The sequence below is a fragment of the Papio anubis genome, chromosome 14 (assembly GCF_008728515.1).
Source record: "Papio anubis isolate 15944 chromosome 14, Panubis1.0, whole genome shotgun sequence".
NCBI lineage: Eukaryota > Metazoa > Chordata > Mammalia > Primates > Cercopithecidae > Papio > Papio anubis.
This window is the reverse complement of record NC_044989.1, coordinates 94,060,305-94,078,213: the sequence shown is the minus strand read 5'-3', so window position 1 is coordinate 94,078,213 and position 17,909 is coordinate 94,060,305. Positions and strand designations below refer to the sequence as shown.

The 17,909-nt window shown below is 38.6% G+C and overlaps 1 protein-coding gene across 9 annotated transcripts in view; it reads left to right on the top strand.

Moving 5' to 3' along the window:
• CCDC138 (coiled-coil domain containing 138) overlaps positions 1–17,909 on the top strand; it is a 128,594-nt gene that overhangs the window by 50,560 nt on the left and 60,125 nt on the right. For 7 of the 9 annotated variants that reach the window (XM_017947837.3, XM_021925167.2, XM_017947838.3 and 4 more), the window contains 2 exons: positions 6,565–6,757; positions 16,466–16,642. The exons of the other annotated variants lie outside the window; for them this stretch is intronic. In XM_017947837.3, coding sequence (XP_017803326.3) covers positions 6,565–6,757; positions 16,466–16,642 — 370 coding nt within the window. The remainder of the gene's footprint in view (positions 1–6,564; positions 6,758–16,465; positions 16,643–17,909) is intronic. 9 annotated transcript variants of the gene reach the window in all.

Here is a 17,909-nt window from a genome sequence, read left to right as displayed (position 1 = left end):
TGGATGAGATTTCTTTTGGAGGAGGTTTTAAATCATGATTTTAAGTTCTCTAATAGTTACAGGTCTGTTCTAGTTACATAATTCATATCGATGATTTGTAATAGTTTGTGCTTTTTGAGAAACTGAACCATTCAAATGTATGCAAATTTATGTGTATGGAGTTTTTCATAGTATTCTCTTATCCTTTTGATGTCTTCAGTATCTGTAGTGGTAGCCTTATTTCCTTCTTAATACGGATAATTTGTGTTTTCTTTCTTTACTTCGTCTTTTTTGCTGGAAGTTTCTCTGTTTCTCCATTTTATTGATCTTTCAAAGGATCATCTCTTTGTTTCATTTATTTTTATTTATTTATTTATTTATTGAGACAGAATCTCACTCACTCTCTTACCCAGGCTGGAGTTCACTGGCACGGTCTTGGCTCACCACAACCTCCGCCTCCTGGGCTCAAGCGATTCTCCTGCCTCAGCCTCCCAAGTAGCTGGGATTACAGACGCCCACCACCACACCTGGCTAATTTTTGTGGTTTCTTTTTTTTTTTTTTTTTAGTAGAGATGGAGTTCTACCATGTTGACCTCAAGTGATCTGCCCACCTCGGCCTCCCAAAGTGCTGGGATTACAGGTGTGAGCCACCATGTCTGGCTGAACCCTTGAATTCTTCAGAAGTTTGTCATCTTTCTGTTATTCTATTTTTCTAGTTTATTGTATTGTTGAGGTTGTTTTATGGCTGAGAATATGTATTCTGTTGTTTGGTGGAGTGTTGCATAAATGTCAATTTGATCCTGTTGGTTGATGGTGTTTGTGAGTTGTCTATACCCTTGCTGATACTTTGTGCTGTTCTATCAAGTGTGGAGAGATAGATGGATGTTGAAGTCTCCGGCTATAATTGTAGATTTATATGTTATAACCTTCATCTGTTTTGCCTGACATATTTTGTAACTGTGTTCTTGTAAATTTAGGATTATGTCTTGGTGGATTCGCCCTTTTTATCATTTTATAATGTCCTTCTCTATCTCTGATCATTTGCATTGCCTCTAAAATCTCTTTATCTAATACTAATATAGAGACTTTTGCCTTCTTTTGATTCATTTCTAATAATATATCTTTTCCCAGTCTTTTTCTTTTGACCTGCTTATATTATATCTAGAATGAGGTTTTTTTTTTTTTTTTTAAATAAATGGCATATAGCTGGATTTAGGAAAAATAAACTTTGTCAAGCTCTGTGTTTTAATTGGTGTTTTAGGCCATTTACATGTAATGTACTTATTGATATGTTAGGGCTTAAGCTGTAACTGTTTTTTTTAACTACTGGGTGGTTCTTTTTGTTTCTCTTTTTCATTTCTTTGGTTCTTTTTCCTGCTTTCTTACGGGTTACTTGAACATTTTTTAGAATTTTATTTTCCTTTATCTATAGTGTATTGAGTGTATCTCTTTGTATAACTTTTCTAATAGTTCTTCTTGGTATTACATTTGTTTTAATTTAGGATCTTTAAGATGGAGAGTACCCCTCCAATGATTAGAAGCCATAGAAGATGGAAGTAAAGGGTTTTTCTTGTTTGTTTTTTTGTTTGTTTTTGAGACAGAGTCTCACTCTGTTGCTCAGGCAGGATTGCAGTGGTTATCATAGATCACTGCAGCCTCCAGCTCCTGGGCTGAAGCAGTCCTTCTCCCTCAGCCTCCTGCATAGCTAGGATTATAGACGTTCACCACCACACATAGCTAATTAAAAAGTTTTTTTTTTTTTTTTTGGTAGAGGCAGTGTCTTGCTTTGTTGCCCAGGCTGGTCTCTAACTCTTGGCCTCAAGTGATCCTCCTGCCTTGGCCTCCCAAATTGTTGGAATTACAGCCATGAGCCAACCCATCTGGCTGCAATAAAGAATTTATTTATTTATTTATTTATTTATTTATTGAGATGGAGTCTCGCTGTGTCACCCAGGCTGGAGTGCAGTGGCCGGATCTCAGCTCACTGCAAGCTCCGCCTCCTGGGTTCACGCCATTCTCCTGCCTCAGCCTCCCATGTAGCTGAGACCACAGGCACCCACCACTACGCCCGGCTAATTTTTTTTTTTTTTGTATTTTTAGTAGAGACTGGGTTTCACCGTGTTAGCCAGGATGGTCTCCATCTCCTGACCTCGTGATCCGCCCATCTCGGCCTCCCAAAGTACTGGGATTACAGGCGTGAGCCACCGCGCCCGGTCAAGAATTTATTACTTTTAGGTCCTAGGAGTTACATGGCAAACCTGGAGTCCACATACTTGGAAGTCAGGAAGCACAGGCAGGGAGAGAGAGCGAGTGAGAGAGAAAGGGACCTGTGGACAAGTGCCCTTATTGGATTCCAGGATGTTACCCATACAGGTTTTTCACAGGGTGTTTTGTTTGTTGAATTTAAAGCAAGCAGGCATGAGTTCTAGGAGGTAGTCACTGTGGCATATTCACACAGTCTGTAGTGAGGTGTGAGGGTCTGTGAGACAAGTTGTGCGGACTGCATCTAGCTATCCCACAGGGAAGTGGTCATCAGGCAGGAGTTGTCTAAGGCAGATATCTGGATCAAACACATTTAGGAACTAGGGGTGGGGATGGGGATTTAGAACTGGAAACCATGTTAAAAGTGACTGATCCCTGCTTCTAGTGTGAAAAAGTTCAACTTATATTTAAAATGAATGCCAGGGCAACATAAAATTATAAACGTTCACTACAGCATTATGTATAACTTATTCAGTCTATTGCTATTGTCAGTTTACCGGTTTGAATAAAATACAGAAACTTTAGTTCCCTTTTTATCCCTTAACCTTTTCTATATATGCTTAGAACCGCATTAGAGAATGTTGTCATTTTTGCTTCAAGCATCAAACATAATTTATAAAACTCAAGAAGAGAAGGAAAGTTTATTGTATTTACCCATATTTTTGCTTACTTTGTTCTTCTTTCCTTCCAGATGTGCCACAGTTCCCTCTTTCATTATATCCTGTCTGTTTAGAGGACTTCTTTATCAGTTCTTTAGAGTAGTTTTTTTTTTTTTTTCTTTTGAGACAGGGTCTTGCTCTGCTGCCCAGGCTAGATGCAGTGGTATGATCTCAGCTCACTGCAACCTCCGTCTCCTGGGTTCAAGCGATGCTCCTGCCTCACCCTCCCAAGTAGCTGGGATTACAGGTGCCCACCACCATGCCCATCTACTTTTTGTATTTTTAGTAGAGACAGGGTTCGCCATGTTGGCCAGGCTGGTCTCGTACTCCTGACCTCAAGTGATCCACCTGCTGCAGCCTCCCAAAGTGCTGGGATTACAGGCATGAGCCACCGCACCTGGCCTAGAGTAGGTTTGCTGATGACACATTCTCTTAGTTTTTCTTAACATATTTTGATTTCTTTTCAATTCCTGAAGGATATTTTCACTGGGTATCAGATTCCAGGGTGACAGTTCTTTACTTTCAGTACTTAAAAAATGTGTAAATTCTTTCTGCCCTCTACGGTTTCTGATAAGAAATGTACTGTCATTTGAGTTATTTTCCCCATAGATGTAAGGTGTCATTTCTCTCACACACATTTGTCTTTAGTTTTTATGTTTGACTATGATGGGTCTTGGTGTTGATCTCTTTATTTTAGCCTGTTTGGTGTTTGCTTAGTTTCTTCAGTCTCTGGGCACGTTTTTTGCCAAGTCCAGGAAGTTTTCAGTGATTGTTTCTTCAATTTCATGGTCTGTGTGCATGTGTATGTGTTTTTGTTTTGTTTTGTTTTTTGAGACAGGGTCTCGCTCTGTTGCCCAGGCTGGAGTGCAGTGAGCCTCACCCTCCTGGGCTCAAGCTGGAACTACAGGCATGTACTACCTTACCTGGCTAGTTTTTTTGCTTTGTAGAGATAGGGTCTCCCGATGTTGCCCAGGCTGGTCTTGAACTCCTAGGCTCAAGTGATCTTCCATCTTGCCCTCCCAAAGTGCCGGGAGTACAACCGTGAGCCACCTTCCCCAGTTTCTTCAAGTACTTTTTTAGCCCTACCTGGTTTTTCCTTTCCTGGGACTCTAGTGACATGATTTTAGATGTTGTGTTATTCCCCGAAGTTCTGGTGGTGGTGGTTGTTGTTGTTGTTATTTTTCCAGGTTGTTTGTAGTTGTTCAGGTTGGGTGTTTTCTGTTGTTTTATTTTCCAGTTATTCTTTCCTCCATCCTCTCCATTCTGTTATGGAGACGGTTATTGTATTTCCAGTTCTGAAATATTCACTTGGTTGTTTTTCTATTTTTTCTTTGGTAAGGCTTTCTGTGTCTTCGATGAGATTTTCTAAAAGCGTATGCAGGTGCTCCTTTTCTCATGGCTACTTTAGAGTCTTTGTCAGACAATTCTAACATTCTGTCCTGTTGGTGTTGGCAGCTGTTGATTGTCTTTTCTTCATTTAGTTTGAAATCTTTCTCGTCCTTGGAATGATGGGTGATTTTAAATTGAAAACTAGGCATTTTGGGTCTAGATTTGTTTCAGCAAAAGTTTTAGCATAACTTAGGTGAAGCTTCAGCAACAACCCAGAGTGCTAGTTTTGGATTTTTTTTCTCTTTTCCTTCAATTAAAGGCAAATACTATCCACACTTTTTTTCTTTCTTTTTTTTTTTTTTTTTTTGAGACAGAGTCTTGCTGTGTCACCCAGGCTGGAGAGCAGTGGCACGATCTCGGCTCACTTCAACCTCCGACTCCCAGGTTCAAGCGATTCTTCTGCCTCACCCTCCTGAATAGCTGGGATCACAGGTGCGCGCCACCAAGCCCAGTTAATTTTTGTACTTTTAGTAGAGGTGGGGTTTCACCATGTTGACCAGGTTGGTCTTGATCTCCTGACCTTGTGACCTACCCGCCTTGGCCTCCCAAAGTACTGGGATTACAGGCGTGAGCCACTGAGCCCAGCCCACATATTTTTTTCAAGTTTATTTTTTCATTATGAAAGTGTAGTAGTAAGCATTAGAAATAATTTTAAAAACAAAGTTTACCTTAATCCTGTCATTTTAACACACTGTAAGTAGAGTTTTGAACATTTTTTTGTTTTTTACACAAAGGTTTGAAAACACCTATGTATTATTTTTTCTAATAAAATTGTATTGACAGTATGTGTAAATTAGATTGCACTGCTTGTGTGTCTCACCACTCAACCATTTGGCCTTTGACACTGGCAAAACCTCAATAGATTTGTTTTTAATTTTAGATGCAGAAATTTAAAAGCCAAAACTTACCCACATTGCAGGATCAACACTGAGTTAGGAACCATTTGGTCACAAATTTCCATGCAGATAGGGGAAACTGCTATAAAACTCAGTCACATGAGATTGGAGAATTGGGTCATAATAAAGGAAATTTTAAGTTGTTACTAAATCTGGGTTAAGCATTCTGATCTGCAACAGTTTGAAATGCTTTCCTTTCATTTGATTCTTTTTTTTTGTTTTTTTTTTGAGACGGAGTCTCGCTCTGTCGCCCAGGCTGGAGTGCAGTGGCGCAATCTCGGCTCACTGCAAGCTCCGCCTCCCAGGTTCACGCCATTCTCCTGCCTCAGTCTCCCGAGTAGCTGGGATTACAGGCGCCCGCCACGACGCCCGGCTAAGTTTTTGTAATTTTAGTAGAGACGGGATTTCACCATGTTAGCCAGGATGGTCTTGATCTCCTGAACTCATGATCCGCCTGCCTCAGCCTCCCAAAATGTTGGGATTACAGGCGTGAGCCACCGTGCCTGGCCTCATTTGATTCTTAATAGATATATCAAATACCATTAGATCATATATTATTTTAGGAGTAGTTTCTTGCTAATATTTCTGTTTTGCCCATTTTGTTTTTGTTTTATTCTCCATGAGAATTATCCATGATTCTAACCCAATATTTTACTGTTTTGAAATTGCTAAAAGTTTTTGGAGTCACTGTGACTTTTGTAGTCAGAGTGAGCTGAAGGGAACTGAGGGTCTAGATAATCATTTCATAAGCGAACACAGAAAGATAAGCTGGTTTTCATTGATGGTGGAGCAATCAGCAACCAAGAATGTAGGTAGTCCACCTCTGTTCCCTTGATAGTTCTCTGTGTCAGAAATATAGCATGATCTTATGTTCTTACACGTTTTAGAAAAATGTACAGTCATACTTTTAAATAATTTTTAAGTTGATAAAATTATCACTTTCCAATTTTGCATATTTCAACTTTAAATTAGCCACAGATTCACTTACTTTTAATACATATATTTGATTTAATATTTAAAATAGTTATTGGCCAGGCGCAGTGGCTCATGATCCTGTAATCCCAGCATTTTGGGAGGCCAAGGTAGGAAGATCACTTGAGCCCAAGAGTTCAAGACCAGCCTCAGCAACTTAGACCCATCTCTACCAAAAAAACCCCAAAAAACCTGGGTGTGGTGGTGAGTGCCTATAGTCCCAGTTTCTTGGGAGGCTGAGGTAGGAGGATTGCTTGAGCCCAGGAGTTTGAGGCTGCAGTGAGCCATGATTGCACCACCGCACTCCAACCTGGACGACAGAGCAAGACTGTGTCTCAAAAAAAAAAAAAAAGAAGATATATTCTGAATGTGAATAAATATACTAAGCTTGTACATATTTTTAACAGCACTCGACTATGACATCAACATTGAGGAGACTGGGTGAAGACATTTTTAAAGGAGTGGTAACTAAAGGAATTCAGGATAGTTCACCACAGCATTCTGTGGAGAATAAACCAAAGACAGCTGCTTTCTTTAAGAGCTCCAATTTGCCATTGAGATTTTTATCAACCTTAATTGTTCTCAAAACAGTCACTCAAGGTAAGCTTTGAAGTGTACTTATGGTTAATTTTGAGAAACAGTAGAGAATATCATATATTAAAGCAATTCTTTTATAATCACATATGTGGTACATTTTCAGAATGAGGTTTTGAGTTGTTTCATAATGGTTACACGTTATAAAAAGCTACTTGTATTTGCTGAATTTCAGAAATTGAAGTCTTTAGTTGAATTGTTGCCTCCTCCCAAGAGGCCTTGACTGTCTTCGGTCATATTCCTATAACAGCTTTTGCCTACATTTGTCACATCAAATTGAAATTGCTAGTTAATTTATTATTTTCCACTAGCGAATGGGTTGGCAAACTAGTCCATGGGCAAAATCTGGCCTATCACCTGTGTGTTGTAAATGAAGTTTTCTCCCACAACCATGCTCATGTGTTGTATATTGTCTGTGACTCTTTGCCCTACAGTGACAGAGTTGAGTAGCTGGCAGCAGAGACTGTATGGACCCCAAAACCTATAATATTGTCATCTGGCCCTTTACAGAAAATGTTTTTCAGTGCTTGCACTAGCTTGTAAGTTTCCTGAAGAAAAAACTTGTTTATAATGACCCTGCACCTAGCGTAGTGCTTCATATATAATAGTGAATAAGGAAATGGATGAATTAGAAATCCTTCAGAGTTGGCCCTAATTAATACGTGTTTAATATTTAGCTATAACAGGTTATATTATTAAATGTGATAATTTTTTGTTAAAGTGAGTTATGCCAGTGTAGTCAGGCAACAAATATATCATCTTTTTGTCTTTCCTGTTTCTTAAATTATATGACTCAGATTGTTGTTTTTATTAATGGGCAATGACAGTAATTAAATTTGACTTCTTTCTTTGAAGTATGGTTTATTTAGTTTCTCCCGATGGTATGGAATCGGTGAAAAAGTAAAATACCATATAACTGCTTTCTGAATTATTTTGCCTCCTTATGGCTATGGTTCTCAAAATTACAATAGAGTAGGTGGTAAGTGTGTGAAAGGTGACTTACGAGAAGCAGGGATTAGCTCAAAATAAAGCTCACCACAGGCCTATCTCCGAATCTTAAAACAAATACACACACACTTACATACGCATAGGTAAATAGATTCTAAATGAGAATTTTAGCTGACAGACCATAGCCACACATTAAAGCATGTATTCACCAAAGATCAAATAAGGTTAGTATCAAGAATTTGAAGCCAATTTAATATAAGGAAAATTATTAATCATTTATCATTTAACTAAAATGTTTGAAATAATATATCAACATACATTAGTATATCATTTAACAACATATAATGTTCATTTCTGATAATATGCTAAAAAGCAAAAATACAATAAGGGATACTTATGTGAAATAGAAGGGAATTAGGGGCTCTCTGTCACCACTTGCGTGCAGCAGTTTTGGACATCTGTAATGAGCCATGAAACAATGAAGTATGAATATTGGGAAGGAGTAGAGAAAACCATTTATTTGTGGAGACTCTATATTAATCGAGGGCTTTCAAAGAAATATAACGGCGCATAAGAATATGGATAAATAATGGATGAATGACTAGGTTGATGAAGATTATTGCTGAAGTTCAATGTCAGAAATATAGAACTTTTATTCTTCTTGCCTATGAAGATGAAGTGTTTTAAAAATAAGATGTCCCACATGGCTTAGTGTATAATACCAGTTAAAATTCTAATATAGTTTGCGTAAGTTGCGGAAGTGATAGGGAAATTTATGTGGAAAACTTTGCAACAAATGCGATGATTTAAAACAAGTAAAACAGCAACACTGGGGCAGAGGCTTTAGCCGACTTTAAAAGAATCCTAATATGTAATGATACAAAATGAGTAATAATTTATTTAATCAAAATAGGACAATGGGAATAGGAAGTGCAGAAATGAATCAAAATTGGCACTTCATATTATTTATTGAATTAATGACGTTGCTTCCCTGTGCAAGTCATTTTTTTAAGAACATAGAATCATGTCAAATCATATCATGACACAGATGATAGAATTAGTAGACAAGACTTTACTAGAGTTATTATCACTATATTCCTGTGTTCAAGAAGGTAAAGGAAAACATGAGCCTGGTGAGGGGATACTTGGGAGATACGGGATAAAAAGACATCAATCAGATTTCTAGAGATGAAAAACCCAATGCCTGAAATTTAAAAATGCACTGGAGAGAATTAGACATTGCAGACAAAAGACTAGTGAACTGGAATATGCAGCAGTAGAAACTGTCCGAAATGAATCGCACAGAGAAAAAAAAATCTACAAAAGAGAAAACAGAACATCAGTGAGTTTTGAGGCAAAATCATATATTCTAATATTATGTACTTAGAGTCTGTGAAGAGGGGAGACAAAAACTATTTCAAGACATAATGGCTCCAAATTTCCCAAATATGTTGAAAACTGTAAACATAGAAATCCAAGGAGCATGTCCAACTGAGCTCATGGTCACTCCTATTCCCTTCTCCTTAGCCTCCTCTAGATACCTGTGTGCCACCCCTTTCCTCCACACCCTGGCCACCAGATTTCAGGACTACTGCCTCCTGTGGTGACTCTCCGTGGCCTTTTCAGTGACTTCATCACCGCTCCCTAGACCACAGACAGGCCCTGACACGTCTTCCTGGCTTCACTGTCTAGTTTCCCTTCACACTTGTTATGACCGATTCTTTCTCACAAGGTTCTTGCCAAATAGATGCTCTTTGCTGCAGGCTCCTCAGCCTCATAAGCCTCAAAAATGAAAAAGAAAAAAAAAAATCTGACACTAAACACTGTGGAACAAGGAAGAGATACAAGAGTTCTCCCTTTCCTTATAGTCTGGCCGCTCCCAGCCTAGGCCCAAGGGTTTCTTATGAGCCCAAACCTGTGGGGTTCCAGTGTTCATCTACTACCTGGGGCCAAGGTACAAGCTGCTACCATCAAGAAAGAAGCCTGAATGCTGATGAATCTCAGGGAGAAGAGCACTTTCTAACTGCAGGTCTTCTCTCCAGCAGCTGCAGGCGGATGGGGTGTGCCTGCACACAAGACTTGGGGCTAGGAGGGTTCGACAGGATGCACGGGCCAGTGAATACAGGTGTAAAAGGGGCCTTTGTCCTGGCCAAATCCCAGCACATACCGGAACTAGGAAGAAATGTCAGAGCCAGATGGTGCTCAGAACCACTGTCGGACACTGTCATGATACACCTATTTATCCTTTATCATTAAATATAAATATACTGAAAAAAATTATGGGAGAACTAAAAATTTAAACATAAGAAAAACTCTTAAATCATAAGAGTAGACTTACCTAACTCTAGTAAGAAGATGTTTCCTATTTATAAAATAGGAACATCAGTTTCAAATTTGATAAATTTAGTAGAAAATATAAAGTAGGCAAATGTATTGGTAATAGGCAGATGCATTGGATAATACACATTGGTAATAGGTAGATGCACTGAATAATACACATAATATTAGCTGCTTAATCCAGATATATATAGATCTATAAAGATGATACCTGGTTTTATTGAATAGACTGTTCATATAAGAATCAGCATACATAATACTTGGTAAGTTTTTTTTTTTTTTTTGAGACAGAGTCTCGCCCTGTCACCCAGGCTGGAGTGCAATGGCATGATCTTGGCTCACTGCAACCTCCACCTCCCAGGTTCAAGCGATTCTCCTGCCTCAGCCTCTTGAGTAGCTGGGATTACAGGCATGCGCCACCACGCCCGGCTAATTTTTTGTATCTTTAGTAGACACGGGGTTTCACCATGTTGGCCAGGCTGATCTTGAACTCCTGACCTTGTGGTCCACCGGCCTCAGCCTCCCAAAGTGCCGGGATTACAGGCGTGAGCCACTGCGCCCGGCCACTTGGTGAGTTTTGACACCACAGTGCTGTCTAGGGAAAACTGTTTAACTGTGTTTTTTCTCTACTCCCACATGACAATAATCATCCACACAGAAGAAGACTTCTGTGACAAAATGTGTGGAGGTTTTTCCCCACACACCAAGCAGCAGACACAAAGCTGCTCCAATTCACTTCTGACACGATCCACCTGGAGATAGTGTCAGATCCCTCAAGTTGGGTGCTCAGTCTCCAAGGCTGCCTCATGCCACACCAGTTGCAAGTCTGGCCCTCTGGAACTTCTGACCAACTGGCTTCAAATTGGGGTTTCCACAACCCCCTCTTTGGGTTTAATTTGCTGGAATAGCTCATAGAACTGAGGGAAACACTTAACCAGTTTATTATAAAGGATATTGCAAATGATGTGGATGAAGAGAGAAGGCAAGGTATAGGGGAAGGGGTGTGGAGCCTCTGCGCCCTCTCTGGGGCACCACGCTCCAGGAACCTCCATGTGTCCAGCCATCTGGAAGCTCTCTGAACCCATTTCTCTTGAGTGTTTTGTTTTTTGTTTTTTGTTTGTTTTTGAGACGGAGTTTTGCTCTTGTTGGCCAGGCTGGAGTGCAATGGCGTAATCTCGGCTCACTGCAACCTCTGCCTCCCAGGTTCAAGCAATTCTGCTGCCTCAGCCTCCTGAGTAGCTGGGCTTACGGGTGCCTGCCACCATGCCCAGCTGATTTTTGTCTTTTTAGTAGAGACAGGGTTCCACCATGTCGGCCAGGCTGGTGTTGAACTCCTGAACTCAGGTGATCCGCCCACCTCGGCATCCCAAAGTGCTGAGATTACAGGCGTGAGCCGCCATGCCTGGCCTTTCTCTTGGGTTTTTATGGAGACTTCCTGACATCACAATTCTGTCCCCCAGGATATAGGGCAGGACTCTCACTGGGGAGGGTCTTAAGACCCACAATCAGAAAGTCCAGGAAAGATTAGAGTCCTGGCTTGGGCCAGGTGAAAGGAGGGCAGGAGAAGGTCAGAGACCTTCCCCTGAGGCCTCACACACCCAACATGATAACAAAAGACTAACGAGAGGAAAACTTACGTATATATCATCACACTACAGATGCTAAGCTCTTTATACCTTATCTCTGAATACTGTTATCCTCATATTAGTGATGAGGTTTACAAAGGTAGATAATTGTGCCAAAGCGATACAATCTGCATTTGACAGAGCCTAATTTAGCCTCTATCAATTGCTGAAGCCTACCTTCTGAAGCCTATTTTATGACTACGTAAGAGCGTACACTTCCTGAGGTAACCAAAGAAATAACAAACACCTGTATAGCACTTACTATGTTATAGGCCGAGCACTTTATATATATTAACTCATTTAATCCTTACAACAGTTCATGGATGTCAATATTATTGTTGTAATTTTACAAATGAGGAAATTGAGGCATAAAAACGTTTAGCTTGCACACTTAATCAGTATGTTATTATGCTCAATCTCTGAAATAGAATTTAACTGTAAGATATAACTCTTCTTTATGGAAAGAAAGGAACACTTGTACACTGTTGGTGGGAATGTAAATTCAGCCATTGTGGAAGACAGTGTGGGAATTCCTTAAAGACCTAAAGACGAATGCCATTCAACCCAGCAATCCCATTACTGGGTATATACCCAAAGGAATAGAAACCGTTCTATTATAGGGACACATGCATGCGTTATGTTCATTGCAGCACTATTCACAATAGCAAAGTCATGGAATCAACCCAAATGCCCGTCAAAGATAACCTGGATAAAGAAAATGTGGTACGTATACACTATGGAATACTATGCAGCCATCAAAAAGAATGAGATCATGTCCTTTGCAGGGACGTGGATGGAGCTGGAGGCCATTATCCTTAGCAGACTAATGCAGGAACAGAAAATCAAGTAACACATGTTCTCATTTATAAATGGGAGCTAAATGATGAGAACACATGGATACATAAGAGGGGAACAGCATACACTGGGGCCTATAAGAGGGTGGGTGGGAGGAGGGACAGGATCAGGAAAAATAACTAATGGGTACTAGGCTTAATACCTGGGTGATGAAATAATCTGTACAACAAACCCCCATGACACAAGTTTACCTATGTAACAAACCTGCACATGTACCCCTGAACTAAAAAAAAGAAAAAGATATAACGTAACCATTACAGAAGTAAAATGATCAAATACAGTGTGTCACTGATAGGATATAGGCACAATTTTGTTTGTATCGAAGTTAATATTTTTGAAGTGCACTTTGCTCACAAACATCACCAAAATACATCATAACTTTTCATGAGATCTATTGCAAGAAATAATTGCAAAGGTAAAAATGTTCAAAGGTGTTAATATGCTGTTTGTAATAATGAGAAAAGATAAATAGCTGGTAGACCCACAATCGGAATAGTGAAGAAAATGAACATCAGCCAAGTTCTTGGACTTTGCTGGCATCGTTTTAGTCATTATACTAGATTGTTTCAAATTTATTCCCTGCAATAACTATGACGTAGGTAGTGATGTCATTTTTACGGAAGAGCAAACAGGGTCAGTCTAATATAATTGACCCAGATTTTCTAGAAATATTGGGCCCTTAACCATAGCATCATGAGCATGGTGCAATATTATATGTCATTAACAATGATAAGTATGGAGATACAGAAATCTATGCATATTTTAATTAATAAAACCTTCAATATATTTGTACCACTGTAATCTAGAAATTGTTAAAAGAAGTTGTAGGAATTTTATCTGATAGAATTATTTGGTTTTCTGATAGCTTTCTTCTTTTTTTTTTTTTTTTTTTTTGAGAGATGAGGTCTCACTCTATCACTCAGGCTGTAATGCAGTGGTGCAATCATAGCTCACCACAACCTTGAACTCCTGGGCTCAAGCAGTCCTCTTGCCTCAGGCTTCCAAGTAACTGGGACTACAGGCGTGCACTACAATGCCCAACTAATTTTTTATTTTTTGTAGAGATGAACTCTTGCCGTGTTGCCCAAGCTGGTCTCAAACTCCTGGGCTGAAGCTATATTCCCACCTTGGCCCCTCAAAGCAGTGGAGTTACAGGCACGAGCCATCAACAGCCAACTGTCTTCTGTTTGCATATAAAATTTGCATATAAAATAATTTTGCATATAAAAATGATTTTGCATATAAAATAATTGCATATAAAATATGCAATATGTTTTATATATATAAAAAATATATATATTTAAAATGTGTACATTAGGACTAGGACATTTGTCCTGTTCTACTTGGCACTTGGCTCTTAAAGCAGATTTATGTATTTTTAAATTGTGAACTTATACTTTAGGTCTAGAGAAATGTAGGGAATTGTTGCTGTTCTCAGTTAATAGGAAGGTTTGATTTGGTAGGAAGCCAGTATAATGTAGTAGTTCCTTCAACTCTATAGTCAGACAACTAAGGTTTGAATCTTAACTTCACTACCAGCTGTGTGATATTTGGAAGGTCTTTTTTGTTTGTTTTACTATTTCCACTACAATTATTTTTTAATGAGAGAATTGATGTAAAGGTTTAGCAAGTCTGGCATAAAGTCTTAAACTAGCTACTATTGTTATCAGTAGACATTATTACTTATTATAAAACTTTTAAGAGTTGGTTTTACTTGAGACCAGAATTGAGGTCTGTTAGACTACATTAGTTGTCTGTCTATTCCTGCCTAATTAACTGCCAGACACTTAGTGACTTAGCTCAGCCACCATTTTATTCACCAGCTCACAGTTCTTTGGGTTGGTAATTTGGGCTCAGCTCAGCTGGATATTTGGCTGGGCTGGGCTAGGTTCTGCTGTTCTTTGTTGGCCTCTCTCCAGGGGCTGGTTTATAGGTGAAGAGTATCTAGCTGAGCCTCAGGCTCCTAATTCACACAGCATCATTTCTGCTACATTTTATTGGTTAAGTCACGAGGTTAGCCCAGATTCAAAGGGTGCGCAGTAGAGTTCACCTTTTGATGGGAGTTTCTGCAAAAGACTTTCTAATCATTTTAAAATTTGCCATATAAACAAAATAATGGAAAACCCTATTTCATACTGATTAAGATCAATAGTTTGAAGTTTGACTTTTGTTAGGGAGTAAAAAGGTTACATTTGATTGCCAGGATACTGTTAAAAGACTCAATAATACAACATTTATAAAAAATCAACTTTGATATAATTGATAACTAAAATTTTAAAAATACTCTTTTAGAAGTTAAATTGGTCTTTTTAGAAAATCTGAAATAATAAATTAAAATGAAGACAGAATTAAAATGAGGACATAATTTTGATTTATCCCTAAAAGATAAGGTCACTTGTGACAAAGTAACCAAATACAGTTTTTCTAATCCTGAAGGGCAATTTCTGAAAGTTTGCACACTTAATGCCATATAGCAGTGAGCCCATTTTTAAACACTGTAATAGTATTTAACCTGTTTAATCTTGTCAGATTACTAAGAATAATTTGTGTCAAATACAGTAGGTGGCACTGTGATAAAACTTTCGTTCTCTAAAGAGTTACGTTCAGGCTTCATCTGTGTATACTCTTCTACCTGTGGTGTTGCTAAAAGAAAAAAAGGATGTTTCTAAGTAAGGCAAGTCTGAACAGAATGTAGCAACTTTGTTTAACTTAATACTCATTTATTTACAATTTTTTTTAAACAAAATTAAGTACAGTACTGTTAGTGTTCCTTGAACTAAATTCTACCAGCGGTAAAAATGGAGTTCAGTATAATTGATCCAGAGGCACAGATCTTAATTTCTCAAAATAGTTTCATATGTATTCTCACTTCACGTAAGTTACTCTAAACTTCTCATTCTTAATAACCAGGGTTTTAAATTATTTATTATGTAAGCTGAAACAGCAAAAAAGAAATGCAACATGAAGCTACACAAGAGTACATTTTAATACGGTGATTCTGTTGTACTTTCAGTATTTCATGGTGCTCTTGAGTCTTCTCCTTTAAACAGAAATCTAAGTGTAAAAATTATTACTTGGATAGCATGAGCAGTTTTTTATTCCTCTGAATAGCATTTTGAAAGGTGAGTTTTAGAAAACTTGATTATTGTACATTAAAAGCACAAGGTAAGACTGTTGTAAGCGTAGGGACTTGGGTTGTGTAGTGTACTGAAGTGTAATGATGCAACTATCTTACTACTACATTTGCATTGATTCTGGTTAAATTAGTGCTTCCCAGTCCTGGCATTGCAGGTTTCTCAGTCATCTGTGGGACATCTTTAAGAAGGTTTCAGGGATTCTGATTCAGGATTCGTCAGCGCTGGCCTGGGTAAAATCTTGCTGCCATTTTTAATGGCAGATGTGTCATGAAAAGTGACACACCAGAGCGTATTTCATCTTCTTGAAATTATCTTTGGTCTTTTGTTTCAGCTTTACTAGGAGACAGAAATCCTTATTTAAAATTCATTTAGCGTGTTTGTATAAATTACATTTTGAAGTAGATAAACATTTAGGAAGCAGCAACAAAAAACATAGTCTTAGAAAGCTTTTATAGAGATAGAAATACTAAGTTTTTGGAAGCATATAGTAGTTATCAAATATGGAAAATAAACATGTGTGATACTAATAAGCATTGTTTTTCTTCCTTAGTATTAAAAAATGCGGCTTAGTTGTTATTTTGGTGTTAAAACATGAAAATTCTAAATGAAATTTACCCTGTCATAATGTCTCCTCTCTCCTTCCCCCTTCGAGCTCTGACAAATTAGTTAGAATCTAAATTTAGACTGTGATCTCTTATTTGATTTTTGTTTCTCTTTTAAGTTAAAGTAACGACATTGCTTTTTTACCTTCTGTTTCTCATTGCCACCTAAACTAGCAAAACTGCAGTTGATTGTACATAACTATTTTCCAGCTGATTACCTGGCTCAGGCATTCGATTCTCTTTGTTTGGACTTGAAGACAGAAGAAGGAAAAACCTTGTTTTTGGAGTATCAAGCTGTTCCAGTAATATTAAGTCATCTAAGAATATCCAGTAAAGGACTGCTGTCTAATGTTATTGACAGTTTGCTCCAGATGACGGTGGAATCTAGTAAGTTTTTAAGTTCTATGTGTGTAAAGAAAGCAGGATGATTTTTCTGTCTTCATCTTGTCTGCATGTATAACTCCACATATCAGATACTATTGCTCTTTTTCTTTTGAGACAGAGTCTCGACTTGTCACCACGTTGGAGTGCAGTGGCACAATCTCAGCTCACTGCAACCTCCAACTCCCTGGTTCAAGCAATTCTCCTGCCTCAGCCTCCTGAGTAGCTGGAATTACAGGCACACGCCACCACGCCCAGCTAATTTTTGTATTTTTGGTAGAAATGGGGTTTCACCATGTTGGCCAGGATGGTCTCTATCTTCTGACCTCGGAATCCACCAGCCTCGGCCTCCCAAAGTGCCAGGATTACAGGCATGAGCCACCACGCCCAGACTATTGCATTTTTAAATGCTTAAGAATATTTTTGATGCTATTTAATTGAGTCATTAATAATATCACTAAAAAATTAGGTAAGTTCTCCAGGGACTCCCCAGCTAAACACAAGTAGAACTGAGACTTAAAGCCAGATCTCTGACTCTAGACATAAGGCTTATTCTGCCGAAGCACTGTAACTAGGTTTTCCAGGTTTATTTTCTTCTTCTGTCCCAAAATGTCTTACATTGTCTGATATGTTTTATCAACGTTTTTAGCTATTTGTAACTGTTAAAATATTGGACTTATAGTTGATGACTAGCTACCTAGATTAGTAATTGTGGGGTTTTGTATTTCGGTTTACTAATGTAAGGAATAGAATGAAAAGTGAAAAGTTAGTGAACTGAGGGATCCAGTATTACTTCAGTGCCTAGATTCCCAACTTGTTTCACAGGGATTTTTCTTTTAATGAGAAAAACAAAAATCATACCAGATGCAAATGTCTGTTCATTAGAAACAAATCTTTCTGAATATGACAGAGATGACATCTTTCTCATTGTCAAAGGAAAACGAAATATAATTTTATGAAATAGTTGACCTGCTTGGTTGAAATGACAATTGTGGTACTGCAAATGCAAATTTGAAAAAATTCTGTTAGATGAGATAGTCAACAGTCATTCACATTTGTTTACCATGTTCAGGTTACTCTCAGATTCAGCCGTGTGCAGTGGCTCATGCCTGTAATCCCAGCACTTTGGGAGGCCGAAGCAGGCAGATCACTGGAGGTCAGGAGTTCAAGGCCAGCCTGGCCAACACGGTGAAATCCTGTCTCTACTAAAAATATAAAAATTAGCCAGGCGTGGTGATGTGCGCCTGTAATGCCAGCTACTCAGGACACTGAG